Below are 16126 nucleotides of genomic sequence, written 5' to 3' on the forward strand. Positions count from 1 at the left end.
AGCGTCTGCAGTAATGCGGACTCTGTGCCAGTCTATCATGGTGAAGAAGGAGCTGAGCCAGAAGGCAAGGCTCTCGATTTACCAGTCGATCTACGTTCCTACCTGTGGGTTGTGAAATGAGTTTCCTCTGCAGGGTGGTGCTTTTATGCCATTTTTCTACATTTCTTTTGTGCTACATAATTTTTTTTTTTAAAATGTTTCTCTGGAGTGATGTTTATATGACAATAAAATTAACCATTTATCGAGTAGGGACATGTTTTGCCAGTGTCAACCAGTAGAAGAAGACTAGCACGGCAGGTGCAGAAGCAGGACCACAACCTTTAGAGAGACAAATATTTAAATAACTGAATTATTTTCACATGACTTTCACATAATACAGACTTAAAATGACTGTTTTCTTTGGTACATATCTTTTAAATATAATTATTCCAACATAATTAGAATAATAAATGAGAATTCCCTCTAATATCAGAAATGCTGTGCAACTGTAAATGGGTAAAAAATTATTAGAAACATATTTTCTTTTCCTAAATAAAAAAAAAAAATCATTACAGTTACAGACATGGTGACATGCTGTACTTGGCTGTGATTGCAATTATATATTTTAATGGGAGCATTTTCATTTTAAGTTTTAATTTGATGAATTGGATGTTTTGCTCTGGTATAGAATATTTTGCATCATAATCTTTCTCGAAAGAAGAAAAGTTTTTTTTCTTTCTCACACCCACATACACACAATGTCTTGCAGGACTCAAGTGGGACACTTCTGTTCTTCATCAAATGCTTGTCCTCCTTGGTTTTACTAAACAAATAATCCACCAAAGATAAAGCAGAAGGAACTAAACCAGTTCCTGATGCTACATGCTAAGCTAACATCGCTCCTCATTTAGACACAACTCATGACATAAAGTTAATCTGAATATTTCTGCGCTGACTTTGATAAAAACGTGAATTTTTTAGAGGAAGCACTCAGCAGCATCTGTTTTGCATCTCTGTTGTTCTTCCTCGAGGCTCGAGCGTCGCGTGGCGCCGTTACGTCACGTTACGCTGGTCCGCTGGGACGCCGTCATGACGTCACAGCGCCTGCGCTTTGAGTCGCTGATCAAAGAGGCGGCACACCGGAAAGCTAAAGGCTAGCAGCAGTCGAGCCGCACCAGAAAAACTCTCCTCACGGCTTCTGTTTACGCTGCTGCTGCAGCAGATCTACAACACAGGACGTCACCAGGAGCCTGAGGCCTGACTACCTGGCTTGGAGGCCTCGCAAACACCGGATTATCCGTGCAAAGTAAGCGTTTTGGCCTTGTCAGCTCGGCTAGCGATGGGCCTAGCTAGCGCTAGCCGCTCAGTTAGCAAACAGAATGAAAACACGGAGAGAAGAGGGAAGAGGAAACTCTCTGCAGAATCATATCAGCCTAGTCTGACAGCTCCAGGCTCCCAGTGCTGTACTACTACTGGTTTTATTAGACAGACTGGGGAACATCAGTGTGTTTAGATGTGCTGTATGTTCAGGACGTTAGCTAACTGTTTGCTAACAGTTTGCAGCTTAATGTGAATCTTAATGCAATCTGCGGCCTTTTCTCCAGTTTTATTTTAAGCAAAATCCAAGGTTTTATTTAAAATAAAATCAAATGTAGTTTATTTTAGGAGCCTGAATGTGTGACATGCGGAAAGTCAGCAGCAGAAGTGGTAAAAATGACTCGTTTCTGTTTCTGAGTCTGCAGCTGAAAGAGTTAACATGAGAAAGTAAACATAGCCGTACTTACACCCTTACTACTACTAGTTAACACCATTTCTACTACTAGTCAACACCGTTACTACTACTAGTTGACACCATTACTACTACTAGTTGACACTATTACTACTACTAGTTAACAGGTTAATTTACAATAAACCATTTGGAAATAGTCCTGTAAATGAACTATTTAACAGATTTTGTTCTCGTTTAGTCACTGCTAAACTTTGCCTTTTAAACAGACTGTTAATATTTTCCATAATGTCCAATAATTCCCTCATAATAACTTTTATACCAAATGTTTAACTGAATATCTATTTATAATGTTTAAATAGCTATCTGCTCATTCCTTATCAAATGATTTAGAAAGCAGGTGGAGTCTGTTGGTTAGGTTTTTAATGCTGTTCTAGAGGCTGTTTTAGAGACATTTATTTTTTTACATAAGACTTAAACATGAAAGCAGTTTAAATGTAATTTACTAAATATAAAAAACAACACAAACATTTGCAACTATCAGGATTTCTTATAAAATCATGCAGTTAATAAAAAGACTTTCCTGGCCCCGGTGGGATTCACAGTAATGGACAGTAAAAAGCTGCATGTTAACAAGAAATGAACACCAACAAACAGCATCATTTATGGACAGAAATCTTTTTACCGTCTCTTATTAGTGTATTCATGGATCAGAGGTATAGATCTGAATTCAGATGTTTCTAGGCCTGCTGATTCTCTGTTTCTGACCTCCTCTTTGTCCTTGTTTATGATCAGTTTATTTATGATCCATTCACCATTTCTTACGCCCCCCAATGCTCCTTTACAGCCCAGCAGGTGTCGCTTCTGCTGGAACGTAGCTGATGTTTTGGACAAGGAGATGCCACAGTTATTGATTTTCTTGCTGTAATTATTATCAGAGAAGTAATCAGAGCTATTCTGCAATATTTAATTTTCCTATAAATTTGTAAAATCATGTTAACAACATTCATAAAACTTAGTTTAATTTATTTCTAGCTTTAGATGCCAAGAATAAAAAGTAATAAAACAAAAAAAACAAACAAACAAACAACCCCCTCTGCTGTGTAAAGAATGAGTAAATATGAGTAACAGCATCATTTAAGCCAGTTTTTGAACGTTTTTCTCTGTCCTACGAATCTGCAGGTTGTCCTGCAGAAGGTGAAGCGTTCTGGATGATTATTAGTTTTTACGTCAGGCTTGTGGGATGTCCACAACTAGTTTTATCAGAAGCCAAGAAATCTCACCAGAATCTTTTAATCCATCAGTTTGGAGGGAATAAAACAAGCAGCAACACACACACTAATCCCAGCAGGTGGTTCACACACCATCCTGAAGGGAAGTAACACAACTGCGATGAAATGATGGCGGGTTAACAGTAGATGGTGATCGTTGGCAGGAAGCGGGTTGAAAATCGTCTCGTTTCTCTCAGCTAGTGGCTCGTCTTTGACATGCTGATGATGTGATGAGTGAGTTGTAGTTAATAATGAAAATTAAACCTTTAATCACTTAGACTTTAGCTAAACTGTGACGTGATGTTTTCTCTCCCTGCGATAAAGATGTCAGCATCTCTGGGAAGCAGTCATGAGGAGAATGAGCGCCCATGGGGCTTTCACATGACCCCGCCTCTGCACCTATCCAAACACTAACTAAGGTTCATCAATATGTGATCACAGCCGACTTATGGATCCTGCAGCTGTCGGCTCACCCTGCCTGCTCCACGCTGACTGCTCTGTGTTGTTTGTGTTGGCAGGAATGAGTGATGACTTCTGTGGTGGTGTCAGATGGAGGAGGGAACATTGTGGAGTATGTCACTGTGGTGGAGGAGTCCCAGCAGGTAAGCTCACGCAGCAGGGAGCGCAGCTCATCATCACACAGATGCATTTTCCTCTTTATTTCTGTCACTTTTCCTATGAGATGTTTTCTATGTCTATGATGATATGCCTTTGTCCTGATTCAATTCTGATTTTTTTGGGTGCGAATTCGATTTAAATTGCGAGTCTCACAGTTCTCCAATATTGCAGATTTTTGTAGATTAAAAACAAAAAAAATGTATAAAACTTTTCTTTTGCTTGTCATTTTTCTTCATTTCAATGAGGAAAAAACAAACACAGTAGCCAGACCATCATTTTGCTCCTATAATGCCCAAGAACAAAAGCAAAAAGTTCAATAAAAACAGTAAAAATTTTATAGTGCCTTAATTTTATTTATTTAAAAAAAAAAAAAGTAAACAAAAAAATCTATTTTAAAATTGTGAAGAAAAAAAATCCAGATTTCCGATTTTTCGATTAGATTTTCCCACCCCTAGTGTTTTCTCTTCTTTCTCTTTCTGTCTTTCTTCTGTCCTCTCCGGTCCAGCAGTACAAACTCTACAATTCAAACAATAACGCAAAATAAATATAGAAATAAAATAAAAAATCAGAAAATCAAGGGGATCAGTATATCTACAAAACTTCCCATGGCAAAGTAAATTTGTTCAGCAGAACACAGCATCCAGATCATCATTCTGCTTGCCTAAATGCTGGACAAGACACACACAAAAATGTGGAGACAAGATTAATTACCTGGAAGCTTTGTTTCAGCAAAGAATGTGCTGTTATTTTCTGTTACCATTAGTCTGTCGTCCCCCCAGCATGCAACATGACCAGCATCAGCATCCAAACCCCAACCAGAAAACATGACAACATCAGCGTCCACCTCACAGCGTCGGGTCGTTTCTCCTCACGAGCACGCCGTCGTATGAATGTCTGCTGGTCACAGACACGTCTGTCTCGTCTCTGTGGGACAGAAACTCAGGAAGACGTCCGTCTCGTCTCTGTGGGACAGAAACTCTGGAGGTCTCTGACTGCACACGTCTAGCTTCTCACCGGATATTTTACACATTTCCAGAGGCTGTCCTCGGCTTTTCCCTGACAGTGAAGGAAGGAAGCATTTACCTGTTCGGCTGTGTTCCAGGTGAACACAGTGGCACAAATCTAAATTCTGACAGGACTGTAGTCCTCACATGTCTCAGCTCTCTGTAGAGACCAAGAGAGACATGCTGAGATTTACTTTGTTTATTTCAGGTTTGTCTTTTGGAGAGGAGACAGAAAAATAGTCCTGAGGTTGTTTATATTAAGTTCCTGAGAAAACCGGCAAAGAGTGTCTGCTGTGATGGGTTCCAACCTGCTTGATAAGCAAGTTAACATCTCGGGAAAAACTTCAGTCTGAATTTTAACAAAAAGAGTATTTTTCATAAAAAACGCTTCCTGCAGGTCTTCCAGCAGAAGGAATGCTGTTGTCGCTGATACCTGACTCACATTGTTTTCTGCCTCATCATGATCTTTTTTTCATTTCAGCATCCAACTGAGGAGGAGGAGCAGGAGGAAGTGGTCCAGCAGGAGGTGGAGTCTGTGATCATGGAGGAGGAGGTGGTGGAGGAAGAAGAGGAGGGCGTGGTTCTGCAGGAGGAGGGCTGTCCAGCTGTGATCGTGGAGGAGGTTCCCAGTGCGCAGGTGGAGGAGTGTTACTCCGCCCAGGTCCTGGTGTATGACGATGGGACGTACCTGATGCAGGACGTGGCGGAGGAGCAAGAGGTGGTCACGGAGGTGGGGGAGAACGGTGAGTGTCTATGACCTGCCTGAACAACACATAAACAATGCAGGAGTTTTCCCTCGGGCTTCCTTTACTGGTCTGCCTCCAGTCCCATCTGAGGTTATCAGGGTGGCTGGAAGGGAAGAGTTGTGGGAAATTAAGAAGCAACAGTCTCAGAAATGAAAACACAGGAACCACCACTTGTATTCTGTGTATGTAGAGCGCCCTCTGCTGGCAGGAGGTGTGCAGCAACTGGACCAGTTAGAGGAAACTGGAAGGGACAGATTGTCCACAGACCTGGACATCCTGACCTGACCCTCTGCTCTTCTTCTCAGTGGAGATGTCTGGTCACGACATGGTGTGTTTTGACAAAACGTTCGAGGCGGCTGAAGCACTTCTCCACATGGAGTCTCCTGGAGGACTGCACAATGAACGCAGCACAGGTACGTGGGAGTCTGTGGAAACCTACTGAAGCTGGTTTCATCATTCAGGAATCCAGTCCGTGTCCCAGTCAACACATCCTGGATGTTTACCGAACAGTGTGTGTAAAAGTTGGACTAACGCGGCAGAATCTCACTTTGTTCCCTCTGGTGGTTAAATCCATGTCTGAGTGGGAATATTTAAGGCGAACGCTAACCTGCATACGCCTCTAAGTACAATCTGAACGCTGGATGAAGCCAGGTTCAGAGTTTTCATTCACATTTTTTGTCATTTAAACAATAAGAAAATATTGTCAGCAACCAAAAATCTTCATTTTCTCCATGTTTTGTTAAATTGGACTGAATATTCCAGTTTGGACGAGATCACATTGTTCTTACATGGTGCTTTGTGTAGAAGACAATGCCATGGTGCGTAAGTATCACAACATAAACACCTAAAATGTGTGTTGTTGACACGTTGCTTCCTGAAAGAAAACCAATCTGTGAATTGAGCAGGTTAGGAGGAAACTGTTTTTTTGTCTGCATTAACAACAATATAAGCTGCTTGTGTGCAGAACAGAGGCAGAACTGTTTCATTTCATACAAAACCAGACCAACATCAGGGTTTTAGGGTCAATGAAGCAATAAATAGATATAGAATAAAAGTAAGAAACAATGACAATAAATCAGCGGCACCGTTGGCAACGATAAAAACAAATAAATTAGCCTTAAAATGCTTTTTAAAAAAGAAGGTTTTCAGTCTTTCTTAAAGAGGGGCTCTGAGGTAATCCTGGAGGGCGCTCCAACTCAGCGCCGGATCTCCGGCGTGCTGTGCTCCTCCGGTGACAAAAAGAAAAGAGCATTTAATCAGGGAATGTGTGGAGATGTGGACCATCATCACGTTCATGAATGACAGCTTTGCTCTCGACACATCAACAACCAATCAGATGTTGAGCTCAACCATGAGCCCGATGTCCTTCACCGAGGATGTTAGGAGCCTGGTGCTGCTGCAGACGGCAACTGACGTCTGAAAGAAAAGGTTGTGTTGGAGCTTTTGCTGCATCGCGGACGGTGGCCCGTCTTTTGGTTCTGTTTATAGACGAGTTCACACGCCAAATACTGGAGGGCGCCATAGTCTTCCATAAATGCATTGCACTTCCGCCGGATGTGGTTTGGCCATTGTTCGCCGGTATAAACAAACCTCGACGCTAGCTTCGTCTGGACACATATCTCTCAAGACTCGCTGCTTTTTTTAAATAATGTCCTTACAATGGGAACACGGATCTACCACCTTGACTGGAGAAGGCCTCACTCTCCCTCATCCGAATTTAGTGCAGAACCGGGAGGATAACACGACGATGTGGCCCAGCACAATGAGGCTTTCAGATCGTCCATTGCTTTTCCATCTACCACCAACTCTTGCTGTACAGAGGCATATCAATATCTGCACAGCAACAAAGCCGGTTGTGTCATACAAACATGACTGTTTGGTTTTTCTGAAAGCAATTGTAGAGCCCAGTCAGTGTTTAAGTGGTGTCATGTCATCACTGTCATCACAACAGCCTGTCACATTAGCGTGTGTTTATGATGTAGATTTACTCAAACACACGCACACACACAGGGAACACGCAACGATGTAGCCTAACTATGGTGGACATTATTTGTCCCATCGCCAAAACAAACTAAAATACCGGTAGGAAAGCTAGGGACAACTTTGTCATAGTGGTCAGTTTCACAGCTAAAGTCGCTGCACCTACTCTCAGTTTGGAGTCTGCGCCTCTTTCTCTTTGGGGAGGCTGTGGTGGTCCTCTGGGTGAGTTCACGCCGCTTTGGCTGGGGGGAGCGCTTGTATCCCAACCACAGCTCTGGAAATGGATTATCCGTGGTTGGCTCTTTGTCCACAAAGTGGTGCGAACAAACAAAAATGTTGCGGGGTTGGTTCTTTAGATTTAAAGCCTTTAGCCAGGCCGTGAATCTGAGTCGGTCTCAGGCTTACGGAAAATGTGTGTAGTGGCGCGCACGAACACTGCCTTTTGTTGCTGTGGTCAGAGCACTCCCCATCTAACCACTCGTTCAAGTGCTTTCCTGAATTTGTACAACCAACCACAGCACACGTCGTTCCCGAACCAATTTTCTTTTGATTTTCCATCCTTTTTTATCTCAGTGTCTCTGCGTTGAGCTAACGTTAGGTAGCAAAACAATCAGCCGGCCAGAAGGGAAGTGGATCGGCAGGAGGAGTCTAGGGAGTAGAGCGGAAACGGCTCTATACTGAGAAACTCTGGATGCTGTTTGGTCTCCTTCCAGCAGATGACGTGATGATGGAGACGGTGGTGGAGGTGTCTACAGAGTGTGGGCCCATTGAGGAGGACCCCTTCCCCATCCCTCCTGACTGCGAACCTGCTGGCAAGAAGAGGAGAGGAGGTGGGTCGCCAGCAGCGTGAACCGGAGTTCTGACTAGACACTGAGCATGCCACAGCAGATGGTGAAGCCTTACACATCCTTTAAAACGTTTGTTTTGACTTGGTGTGTGTGTTGAGCACAGGTGGACGTAAGACCAAGACACACCAACCTGCTTCCAACGGCTCGTATGACCTGGGGATAAAGAAGAGGCCGCGGGAGGGAAAGGGTTGGTACCAGCTTCTACCAGGAGTCTAAACACCTTCACATAATGTCTCAAACACCTCCCGTCTGGTTTGGTCTGACTGACGGTGGTTTCATACCGCAGGCAACACCACCTACCTGTGGGAGTTCTTGCTGGAGCTGCTGCAGGATAAGAACACCTGTCCCAGGTACATCAAGTGGATGCAGAGAGAGAAGGGCATCTTCAAGCTGGTGGACTCCAAGGCCGTGTCCCGGCTTTGGGGGAAACACAAGAACAAGCCGGACATGAACTATGAGACGATGGGCCGAGCGCTCCGGTCAGGACACACGCCGTCTCCTCAGGCAACCGCCAGAAGCTACGTCTCACGACTCATTTATGTATTTGGTTTCGCCGTGTTTGCAGGTATTACTACCAGCGCGGCATCCTCGCCAAAGTGGAGGGTCAGCGGCTGGCCTACCAGTTCAAAGACATGCCCAAAAACATCCGAGTGATCGACGATGACGACGAGGGTGAGGAGGACAGTGAAGGCATAGTGGCCAGTCAGCACCTGGCTCACCAGCAGGGCCCTGCCACCCTGGGCTCCAACTCCGCAGCCAGCAGCCAGCCTCAGCAGACCTACGTCACCGTCATCCCCAGCAATGCCGCCACAAGGTCAGCAACCAGTTTTCAGGGTGTGCTGGGGGTCTCACGTATCAGCTGTTGTTGGGGTCTAAAAACGGCTTGTTCCAGGTGTTCAAGGTGTTCCAGGTGTTTTTCCAGGTATTTCGGGTGTTTTAAGTGTTTTAGGTGTTTCAGGTGTTCTAGGTGTTTTAGGTGTTTTTCCAGGTATTTCGGGTGTTCTAGATGTTTCGGGTGTTTTGGGTGTTTTCCATGTGTTCCAGTTGTTCCATGTGTTCCATGTGTTTTAGGTGTTTTAGGTGTTTTAGGTGTTCCAGGTGTTCCAGGTGTTCCAGGTGTTCTAGGTGTTCTAGGTGTTCCAGGTGTTTTAGGTGTTCCAGGTGTTTCAGGTGTTCTAGGTGTTCTAGGTGTTTCAGGTGTTCTAGGTGTTTTAGGTGTTCCAGATGTTCTAGGTGTTCCAGATGTTCTAGGTGTTCCAGGTGTTTCAGGTGTTCCAGGTGTTCCAGGTGTTCCATGTGTTCTAGGTGTTTCAGGTGTTCTAGGTGTTTCAGGTGTTTTAGGTGTTTCAGGTGTTTCAGGTGTTTTAGGTGTTGTAGGTGTTTTAGGTGTTTTAGGTGTTTCAGGTGTTCTAGGTGTTCTAGGTGTTTTAGGTGTTCCAGGTGTTCCAGGTGTTTCAGGTGTTCTAGGTGTTCTAGGTGTTCTAGGTGTTTTAGGTGTTCCAGATGTTCTAGGTGTTTCAGGTGTTTCAGGTGTTTCAGGTGTTCCAGGTGTTCCATGTGTTCTAGGTGTTTCAGGTGTTCTAGGTGTTTCAGGTGTTCTAGGTGTTTCAGGTGTTTCAGGTGTTTCAGGTGTTTTAGGTGTTGTAGGTGTTGTAGGTGTTGTAGGTGTTGTAGGTGTTTTAGGTGTTTTAGGTGTTTCAGGTGTTCCATGTGTTCTAGGTGTTCCATGTGTTCTAGGTGTTTCATGTGTTTCAGGTGTTTTAGGTGTTTTAGGTGTTTTAGGTGTTGTAGGTGTTGTAGGTGTTGTAGGTGTTTTAGGTGTTTCAGGTGTTGTAGGTGTTTCAGGTGTTTCAGGTGTTTCAGGTGTTTCAGGTGTTTCAGGTGTTTCAGGTGTTCCATGTGTTCTAGGTGTTCCATGTGTTCTAGGTGTTTCATGTGTTTCATGTGTTTCAGGTGTTCTAGGTGTTTCAGGTGTTTCAGGTGTTTCAGGTGTTTCAGGTGTTCCATGTGTTCTAGGTGTTTCAGGTGTTCCAGGTGTTCTAGGTGTTCCATGTGTTCTAGGTGTTTCATGTGTTTCAGGTGTTCCAGGTGTTCTAGGTGTTTTGGGTGTTTCAGGTGTTCCATGTGTTCTAGGTGTTCCATGTGTTCTAGGTGTTCCATGTGTTCTAGGTGTTTCATGTGTTTCAGGTGTTCCATGTGTTCTAGGTGTTTCATGTGTTTCAGGTGTTTCAGGTGTTCTAGGTGTTTTGGGTGTTTCAGGTGTTCCAGGTGTTCTAGGTGTTCTAGGTGTTCTAGGTGTTTCAGGTGTTTCAGGTGTTCTAGGTGTTCCATGTGTTCTAGGTGTTTCATGTGTTTCATGTGTTTCAGGTGTTCTAGGTGTTCTAGGTGTTTCAGGTGTTCCATGTGTTCTAGGTGTTTCAGGTGTTTCAGGTGTTCCAGGTGTTCTAGGTGTTCCATGTGTTCTAGGTGTTTCATGTGTTTCAGGTGTTCCAGGTGTTCTAGGTGTTTTGGGTGTTTCAGGTGTTCCATGTGTTCTAGGTGTTCCATGTGTTCTAGGTGTTTCATGTGTTTCAGGTGTTCCATGTGTTCTAGGTGTTTCAGGTGTTTCAGGTGTTCCAGGTGTTCTAGGTGTTCCATGTGTTCTAGGTGTTTCATGTGTTTCATGTGTTTCAGGTGTTCTAGGTGTTTCAGGTGTTCCATGTGTTCTAGGTGTTTCAGGTGTTTCAGGTGTTCCAGGTGTTCTAGGTGTTCCATGTGTTCTAGGTGTTTCATGTGTTTCAGGTGTTCCAGGTGTTCTAGGTGTTTTGGGTGTTTCAGGTGTTCCATGTGTTCTAGGTGTTCCATGTGTTCTAGGTGTTTCATGTGTTTCAGGTGTTCCAGGTGTTCTAGGTGTTTTGGGTGTTTCAGGTGTTCCAGGTGTGAAACATTGCTGCAGAAGACGCTTTAACAGAACGCGTTATGGTTCATCTGTTGATGGTTTTTATACTCAGACCCAGTCCGGAGCAGCTCTGTGGATCATTTGGGACGTCCTTCATGCATCCTGGAAACCACTAAGCTATTCCTGACCTGAGTTTAGTTTCATGAAACCACTGATACAGCCCAGTTTATTCCGTTCTTTAATCTGGTTCCAGTCAATAAACCCGTTCCTAAAAGCAGCCGAGATGTGTTGCCATGGCAACAAGTGTTTCAGAGAACAGAGGAATCAGATGAAGTCCCAGATGTAAGCCGGCTGATTGGCTGCTCACTGGATCTGTCTGTTGCTAATAAGAAAATGTGTTTAATCCTTGTCTGATTATTTTAACTCATCTGATTATTGTAACTTGTGTGGTTGTTGTAACTCGTCTGATTATTTCAACTTGTCTGGTTACTTTAACTTTTGGGGTTATTTTAACTTGTCTGATTGTTTTTAACTCATCTGGTTATTTTAACTAGTCTGATTATTGTAACTCATCAGGTTATTTTAACTAGTCTGGTTATTTTAACTCGTCTGATTGTTTTAAGTTGTCTGATTTCAGGTGTTTTAGGTTTTTTAGATGTTTCAGGTGTTTAACCCTGAAACATGTTTCAGGTGATTGTTTTTAATTTGTCTGATTTATTTTAACTCATCGGGTGATTTTACGTCGTCTGATTATTTTAACTTGTCTGATAATTTTTAACTCGTCTGGTTATTTTAACTCGTCTGGTTATTTTAACTCGTCTGGTTATTTTTAACTCGTCTGGTTATTTTAACTCGTCTGGTTATTTTAACTTGTCTGATAATTTTTAACTTGTCTGATAATTTTTAACTCGTCTGGTTATTTTAACTCGTCTGGTTATTAACTCGTCTGGTTATTTTAACTTGTCTGATCATTTTTAACCCGTCTGGTTATTTTAACTCGTCTGGTTATTGTAACTTGTCTGGTTATTTTAAGGTGTCTGATTATTTTAACTCTGATTATTTAACAGATTATTTTAACTCGTCTGATTATTTTAACTCGTCTGGTTGTTTTTCCACCCGTCTGATTATTTTAACTCATCTGGTTATTTTAAGTTGTCTGATTATTTTAACTTGTCTGATTATTGTTACTTGTCCGATTATTTTAACTCATTGGGTTATTTTATCTTGTTTGATTATTGTAGCTTGTCTGGTTTTTTTTTTTGGTTTTTTTAAACTCGTCTGGTTATTTTTAACTCGTCTGGTTATTGTAACTTGTCTGGTTATTTTAAGGTGTCTGATTATTTTAACTGATTATTTAACAGATTATTTTAACTCGTCTGATTATTTTAACTCGTCTGGTTGTTTTTTTTTTTGTTTTTTTTTTTGTAATTCACATTTTATTGAACTTTTATCTTTTCAAAACAATAACAATAATAAAAAAATATATAAAATAAAAATAATAATAAAATAAAAATGGAAAAAAAAAAAAAAAAGGCAGGTCTTTCAGCAGGCAAATTCAATCAGAAATTGTTTAAAGCAAAATTGAGAGGGTCCAACAGTCTGATTTGGATGGTGGGTGTTCAGCATACATAACATTCTTTATAAGTTCACATTAACCCAATTTTACTTTTCAATTTCTTGCGCACACAAAATCTATAAAACTCTCCCATTGTTCATTAATAGCTACATTTCCACCATTCAGTCTCAGTAACATTTTTTCATATGCAGCCATTTTTATAATTTCAACTTTCCATGTTTCTATATTTGGAGTTTGGGGTTCCTTCCAACACCTCAGAATCAGACGAGCACAAGTCAATAAAGCAGATTTTAAAATACGAATTTTTAATTTATTTACATTTGGTACTTCTCTTCTGTCTCCGAGGAGACAGAGCCTTGGTGAGATTGGAAGTATACATTCTAGCCAATTACCTACTAGCTTCAAAACCGTTTGCCACAGAGGGAAGACTTGAGGACATTCCCACAAAGCGTGTAGATACGTTCCACGCTGTGCCTTGCATTTCCAGCAAAGGTCATCTTTCATTAATTTCATTTTATTGAGTCTAGTTGGAGTGTAGTAATATCTATGTATTATTTTATATTGAATATATTTACTTCTTGCTTCTCTAACATATTTTTCAGTGTCGGAAAGAATCCCCCTCCATATTCCTTCATCCAAAACACAATCCAAATCTTTCTCCCACAGCTTCCTTAAGTGATCACATCCTTTGCTGGTCTTCCAAGAACATACCTCATACCACTTGGAGGCTGTTTGAAATTTTAGTGGTAATTTAAAGAACTGTTCAATTACATTAGCTTCACTATTTGGAAGAATCTTATCTTTAATGCAGTGTCTAATCTGTAGATATTTCCAAAAATGGGCCCTTCCCTTTAATTTATATTTATCTAATAGTGTTTGATAAGAAACAAAGTTACCCTCTTCAAAGAGATCATCGTCTGGTTGTTTTTAACCCGTCTGATTATTTTAACTCATCTGGTTATTTTAAGTTGTCTGATTATTTTAACTTGTCTGATTATTGTTACTTGTCCGATTATTTTAACTCATCGGGTTATTTTATCTTGTTTGATTATTGTAGCTTGTCTGGTTTTTTTTTTGGTTTTTTTTAACTCGTCTGGTTATTTTTAACTCGTCTGGTTATTTTAACTTTCAGCTCATTATGAAAAGGAAAATAATGACGTCATGAGAGCTGACAGACGGATGTGCGATCAGCATCCTCATCCTCCCTGACATGATGTCTTGTCTCTCCCTTCTTCAGGCCCATCCGAGCCATGCCAGTGGTCATGACCAACTCCCTGGGTCAGGTGACGTTAAACTCCTCCCCCATCCTCACCACCACCACCGGAGTCCCGGTGACAGTAGCCAACGCCTCCACCAGCGGTCCCCCCAAACTGGTGATCCAAGCTCTGCCGACCGTGTTGCCAGCAGCTTCCAAAGCAGGAGATAAAATCACCATCATCACCATCCCGGCCAATCAGCTGGCGACGCTCATGCAGACTAACGCCTCGAGCCAGGTGGCTCAGCTCATCCAGGCCAAGCCTGTCGCGACGCAGCTGGCACACGCCACCGTCAAGTCGGCGCTGTCCGCTCAGACGGTCCAGATAGCAGCGGGACGGTTGGCCCCGCAGCTCATCTTGGCCAAACCAGCGGCGGTAGCCCAGACCCTCCCCCATCTCTCTGTCCAGGTGAGCCAGCCTCACTGTGCCCCTGTCAGCATCCCCACCCAGCCCTCAAAACCCTCCAGTTCTCAGCCCGAAGCAGCACAATCAGAAGTCAGAGCAGAGGCTCCGCCCACCTCCAGCTCGCCAGCAGGATCAGCAGAAACTCAGTCTTCCTGAGGGCTCCATCCAGGGCCGGAGGACAGGAAGTGACTGTAGACGGCCCTCAGAGCAGAGCTGCTCGCCGATCGGCATGACTCTTGTTTCCATGGAGACGTGTGGGGATCCTGAAGCCTCACAGAGGATCAAAGGGACTATTTCACACACACAACTCAACACACACACTGAGCTCTGACGATGTGGGCAGCCTTAGATTGTAAATGAAAATATTCTTTTTGTAATCAAGCCTAATATAAACGCAGACTGGACTGTGATGTAAACACAGATGTAAAAAGCTTTTTTTGATACTCAGCCGTATGTTATCAGAACCGATGTAGAGTGCTTCATCTGCAGAGTCCCTGCTTACACACAGGACGTGGATGTAGCCTCAGGAGGTTCGGATCTGGGGACACCAATCAGAGCCGGACCTTAGCAACCTCTCAGCCTTAAACTGGCAGCTGAGACCAGAAACAACTCCAATACGGGCTCGTATTCTCAGGTATTGGTGAGACAGAACGCCGCTTCCTTTCCCAGAGGCTATCTCCGTGTGTGCAAGTCTGGCTTTTCCACGTGTCACATTTCCCCACTTTGCTTTTTTTACTGTTCCTTAAAAGGGAGTGAAAAGATGTCTGCATCCAGGTAAATGGACTAAATGGTGTGCCCCACTTTGAAGTATAATATACTATTTTTTTCTTGTACTATCAGTGTATTGAGGTAGATTTTACTGAAATATGTATTATAAAAAAAGAAATGTGAGTTAAAACAGTCTCGTTGTTTGATTCAGTCACTTTGCTCTAACTGTGGAGGAATGTTGCTCACCCACAGTGGGGTGCTGTGGATCTCCACGTTAGGCTCCGTTCATTCACAAAAGCTCTCAACCCAGAAATGTGTCGTCAAAGTATTTTTCTTCAGCCCGTAAAACCAGGAAGCTTGTGTTGCCACACTGTGGCCTCGCCAGCCGGTTTTCCCGGAGCTTCAGACCCAAACGGTTTTGGTCCTGGACCGTGTTGCCAAAACAGCTCTAACCTGTAGCTGATATTTACTGTCAAACTTTACTGCTCTGTTGCTTCTCAACAACCACTCATTTATACACACACTCATTTATTGCTGGAGGATAGATGTGCTCTGATCAGCACTGGTGTTCCTGGATTTAAGGGTACATCAGCCTTTCCAAAACTGGGGGGTCCCAACCCCCTATGGTGGTCCCAGTATCATTGTCACAAAGAATGAGCTTCTATTTTAACAAATACTTCTGGGATTTTCTTCCAGAACTGCCTTAATTCTTGGTGTGACAGATTCAACAAAATGCTGTTGAATGAAGAATCTCCAATTCCATTACATCCCAAAGCTGCTCTGGTAGACTGAGATCTGGTTCTCATTGGTATATATATGAGAAGTGGACTACTGGAACACGAATAGACAACACTGGACACGAGAGGCCAAGGAACTGTTGGAATGCTACAATGCAAGTAACCCTAGTGAGCGGGGCTAAATGAAGAGGCTGTGTCATTGTGGATACTTGATACCCACAGTCCACAATGACACCAAAGCACCTAGTAGCACAATGTTCCAACACATGCAAACAGCAAAAGCTATCACAGTTGGAGATGGATGAGATACAACACACTAATACTGAAAGGGGACCACTGAGGGGGAAGGTATGGGGGGAGATAACATCAAGTCCCCCATCGAGACTGGTTACCA

The 16126-nt window shown here is 42.9% G+C and overlaps 1 protein-coding gene across 2 annotated transcripts; it reads left to right on the top strand.

Moving 5' to 3' along the window:
• Positions 1–1115: 1115 nt before the first annotated feature.
• elf2a (E74-like factor 2a (ets domain transcription factor)) lies at positions 1116–15172 on the top strand. Of its 2 annotated transcripts, none has more exons than XM_079249486.1 (9): positions 1116–1285; positions 3495–3578; positions 5080–5341; positions 5650–5757; positions 8038–8154; positions 8276–8359; positions 8459–8651; positions 8738–8986; positions 13864–15172. In XM_079249486.1, the coding sequence occupies exons 2-9, from the start codon at positions 3504–3506 to the stop codon at positions 14441–14443; spliced, it is 1668 nt and encodes a 555-aa protein (XP_079105612.1). In that variant the 5' UTR covers positions 1116–1285; positions 3495–3503; the 3' UTR covers positions 14444–15172. The 2 variants fall into 2 exon arrangements, with proteins under 2 accessions (XP_079105612.1, XP_079105613.1); XM_079249487.1 differs by having other exon boundaries at positions 8041–8154.
• The last annotated feature ends 954 nt before the right edge of the window (positions 15173–16126 follow it).

This window comes from Telmatherina bonti, assembly GCF_933228915.1.
Source record: "Telmatherina bonti genome assembly, chromosome: 12".
Lineage (NCBI taxonomy): Eukaryota > Metazoa > Chordata > Actinopteri > Atheriniformes > Telmatherinidae > Telmatherina > Telmatherina bonti.